Below are 3,959 nucleotides of genomic sequence, written 5' to 3'. Positions count from 1 at the left end.
TAGTCTAATATATGCGCGACCACACTTATATACTTGATCAATCTTGACAACACTACACGTATACATACATACATACATCAACTTTGCGGAAAAAAATACTTGGTGAAAACGAAAAAGTTAGTGCATCAATGCGTCCAAATTAGTCTAATATATGCGCGACCACACTTATATACTTGATCAATCTTGACAACACTACACGTATACATACATACATACATCAACTTTGCGGAAAAAAATACTTGGTGAAAACGAAAAAGTTAGTGCATCAATGCGTCCAAATTAGTCTAATATATGCGCGACCACACACCAAGTCGGCGATGAAGATGATCATTAGGGCCGAAAGCCGAGAAGTATTTGCACATGTACCACGAGTAGTACCATTCTTCTCGGCGCTTATTACAAGGACGTCAACAGACCGTGTGGAGAAACAGATTTACTTGGCAAAATCGCAACTGTTATTAGGGCCCCTTAGCAATCAAATGAACGAATCAGGCAAACAGAGACGATGCCCTGTGCTCGCTCATCATGAGCGTTTTGCTACGATCCGGTGTTGTATCTCAGAAAATTCCTTCACATCTTCTCCCCACAGCCTAAAAATGGTCGACATCAGTAATTTTTTTATCCTTTTCTTTTTGTCCCGATAAATTAATAATACCCGATCCTATTGAAACATTATGTCTGCATGGGGAAGAAACTAAAAATTGCATACCAGCACTCGAGTCCAATAGCGTTAGCACCCGCCTTGTCTGCAGTTTCATCATCTCCTACGTGTACTGCATTTCTGGCTTCCACGCCAATTTGTTCTGCCACACAGGAATAGGAGAACTAGTTAGTGCATAATTTAGTCCTAAGAAGCAAATTATGTGCTGAAGCTTCTTGTTGTGGGTGTCGCTCAAAGTAATTACGCTTCAGAACAAAGGTGTGTCCAGAATCACGCTTACTATTGTTACACTTCAAACAAGTATATAAAACTTAGCTTGAACGAATTAAACTCTGCAATACCTAATGCTATTTTGAAGATCTCTGGAGCAGGTTTCTCATATCCAACCTCCGATGATACCACGATGGCATCAAACCTGGACAGCTCAAGATCATTTAGTGCATGGCCATTACTCACAGGAAAACAAAACCAATCACAATGAACCAAGATCGAGGTATTTCGACAGTAGTGGTGAGGACTTACATATCTGAGACGTTGAGATCCTTGAGCAACTTCCTTAGCCGTGTGTCGAAGTTAGATACAACGGCTAGCTTAACTGAAATCAAGACATTATTATTAACATGAGCCATCTGTACAGATTAATTAGGGTCATACAAGAGTCTCAATGGGGATTTAAAAATCAACTTGAAGCAAACTAATGAATATCATAAAACGAAAAAGAAGAAGATACATGAGCTGTATGACCTCCAGCATCTTTTAAATCACGCAGTGTTCTGTAAGCTCCATCAGGCAGACGCCATGCATCTCCATGTGCATAGTACTAACAGATAAGAACAATTCATTGTTAGCTACATTATACAAGCAGCGGAATTCAGAGGAAACAATATCAGTCTTGAGATACCTGATATACTTCTTCGAAATAATTATTGTTTGTGCAGTCAGTTGCTTCCGCCACAACAATCTTCCAGAACGGTCGCCCATCACCCTGACATGACAAGCCAGTCCAGCATATCATCCCCTCAACAACAATCATGCCACAGTTCCGCAGTCTAGTACTCCCTCTGTAAACTTATATAAAATCTTTTAGATCACTGAAGTAGTGATCTACAAGATCTTATATTAGTTTACAGAGGGAGTATATATGTAACATTGCTATTTTGTGATGCAATTATATTCCGCCCACGGGGGTTACCTGGTACCTGAGTGTCTTGGGCCATGGCGCCGAGAAAGCCCGCTTGAATCCCTCCATGATGTACTTTTCGGACTTCATCACACCTGGAGAAGAACGACGAACAGCACAGGTCCTTAGCGCACACCATGTGTCCAATGAAATGGCCGAGCGAGACACGCGCGGAAACAAAGCCGGTATTTCTGGGGGATGTCCGAACCATATGGACGGCCGAGGGTGGCGTACGTCTCGGCAACTGGCTGCGCCAACTGCAGCAGCGTGCCACCGGCGTCGAGCAGCAGCCCACCATACGCCGGTGGCCGCCCCTGGCTCCCACCCCCCGCGGCTCTGCGCACACGACGCGTGCGGGAGGAGGAGAAGGAGTGTCGGAGGGCGGCCGCTGGGTGCCGCCCGAGGAGGAGGGGGCAGCGCATCACCGCGGCGGGCATCTCGAGAAGCTCTTGCTGGGGAGATGAAGGTTGTGTTTGGTTGAGCTGTGAATTCCAAAAAAAATCTGCTGTGAGCAGAGAACTGTGGGAAAGCTTGAAGTCGTTTTGGCTGAGACAACTGTGAAAGTATATATTTTGTTGGGATCGTCGGTAATGCCACTAAGGCATGAAAAACTGTCTAGATGCTAATTGACCATAAAGCAGTAATTTGTACACCAATTGACATTTCATTGATCATTTTGAAAATTAAAATAAAAAGCATGGTCAACAACTATTTTCTTTAAATGATGCACACGTATAAATAATATAAATAGAGAATGACACCATAATATATTACTACGAAAGACATGGATCATGCAAAATAATATGGTTGACATGATGATGTCCTCCATCAGCATAGCAAACATATCTTCCTCTCGCACAACAAGCATCAGCTACTCTGATATATCATCACTCACAAAACTAGAGCATAAAAAACGTTAAACAGGGGAGACGAACATGATAATAATAAAGTTAAAAGAATATAACAGTTAGCCAAAGAATTGGTTGAACTTTCTTTCGGCAACATCGTTCTGATGATAAGCAACAAACCATATTCAGAGAAGGCTGTAAGAAACAGATATCTTATTCAGGCTACACAAGTTGCACAGGCTTGTTAAAGAAAATTTGTTTCTGCACAGGTATCTTATACTGAACAGCATAGGAGCATCATCCGTATAACGACCACAAAATTCATCTGCTAGCTGCAGTAAGAACAGTAGAAAGTTGTGGATCTATCCTGGTGGGTGGTGACTCCTGCCATGCTAAACGATACAGAGTCTGGCAATTTCAACATGTGCTGTATGTTGCAGAGTCTTTTTCAGTACCAGCTCGAACACAGTAATCATTGACACATACTACTCACAAACAACTCCATCAGTAAAAATCAGGACAAAAAAAAAGATAACAGAAGAGAGCATGCCACGGGAGGGGAGGGGAGGGGAGGGGAGGGAGCAGGGCGGACCGGAGGAGAGGAGGGAGGAGCGGCTGGTGCAGCCGGACTCGTGGGCGAGCCCGTTCGAGCGGGAGCTTCCGGGCGACAAGGGCAAGCTCCTCCTCGGCCCCAATCCAGCCCCGGAGAAGAGGGAGGCGGGAGGGAGCGCGCGGCGGCGTGGCTCCGGGCGGCGGACTTGGGCGGGGGCGGCTCTTCCGGGGAGGGAGTCGCTGCTGGGCGGGAGGGGATGCTCCGGGGAGGCAGGCGGCGTCGCTGGTAGAGGCTCCGGCCGGATGGGCGGCGGCGCGGCGGAGGCTACGAGAGCCAACGGACCCTCCTCCCTCCTCTCAGTCCTCTGTTCGTTCGCTCGGGGTGGATTTGTTTTTTTTTTTTTACGTTGGCTCGGGAGGCCCTGTTCGTTCAAAGAAAAAAAACCAAAGATGATAAGGAGCGAACGTTAGGTGGAAACTGTTTATAGAGCGAACACCTCCATGGTGTGTTCGATCCCACGGCGTAAATCTTAACACGGTGATATCGTGGCGTCCCGATTTCGCCCTATTCATCCTTCGAGTAAACGACACAGACCCTCTCACATGGTCGTGCTTTTTTTTTTTAAGTAACAAGACTTTATTAATTGCAAATAACGATTACAATGTCTATACAACAAGAGAGATACAATATCACATGACGTGCTAAGTTACACATGAT

The 3,959-nt window shown here is 45.4% G+C and overlaps 1 protein-coding gene across 1 annotated transcript; it reads right to left on the bottom strand.

Moving 5' to 3' along the window:
- Window positions 1-244: 244 nt before the first annotated feature.
- On the bottom strand, window positions 245-3,451 carry LOC125523277 (haloacid dehalogenase-like hydrolase domain-containing protein 3). The gene is made up of 9 exons (XM_048688330.1): window positions 3,282-3,451; window positions 2,050-2,323; window positions 1,854-1,936; window positions 1,563-1,646; window positions 1,406-1,481; window positions 1,184-1,256; window positions 1,003-1,076; window positions 710-803; window positions 245-590 (listed from the first exon to the last, which is right to left on the bottom strand). Exons 2-9 carry the CDS (start codon window positions 2,276-2,278, stop codon window positions 524-526), a joined length of 780 nt encoding a protein of 259 aa, XP_048544287.1. The 5' UTR covers window positions 2,279-2,323; window positions 3,282-3,451; the 3' UTR covers window positions 245-523.
- Between the last annotated feature and the right edge of the window lie 508 nt (window positions 3,452-3,959).

The sequence above is a fragment of the Triticum urartu genome, chromosome 7 (assembly GCF_003073215.2).
Source record: "Triticum urartu cultivar G1812 chromosome 7, Tu2.1, whole genome shotgun sequence".
Lineage (NCBI taxonomy): Eukaryota > Viridiplantae > Streptophyta > Magnoliopsida > Poales > Poaceae > Triticum > Triticum urartu.
The sequence above is the reverse complement of the archived record's forward strand: the minus strand, read 5'-3'. Positions and strand labels throughout refer to the sequence as shown.

Excerpts from the sequence above, each read along its gene's own strand:
- LOC125523277 (XM_048688330.1), bottom strand. The coding sequence starts at position 2,278 with ATGCCCGCCGCGGTGATGCGCTGCCCCCTCCTCCTCGGGCGGCACCCA. Across the intron at positions 1,257-1,405 it reads TGATTTAAAAGATGCTGGAG|TTAAGCTAGCCGTTGTATCT; the intron begins GTCATACAGCTC and ends TCTTGATTTCAG. Across the intron at positions 1,077-1,183 it reads GATCTCAACGTCTCAGATAT|GTTTGATGCCATCGTGGTAT; the intron begins GTAAGTCCTCAC and ends TGAGCTGTCCAG.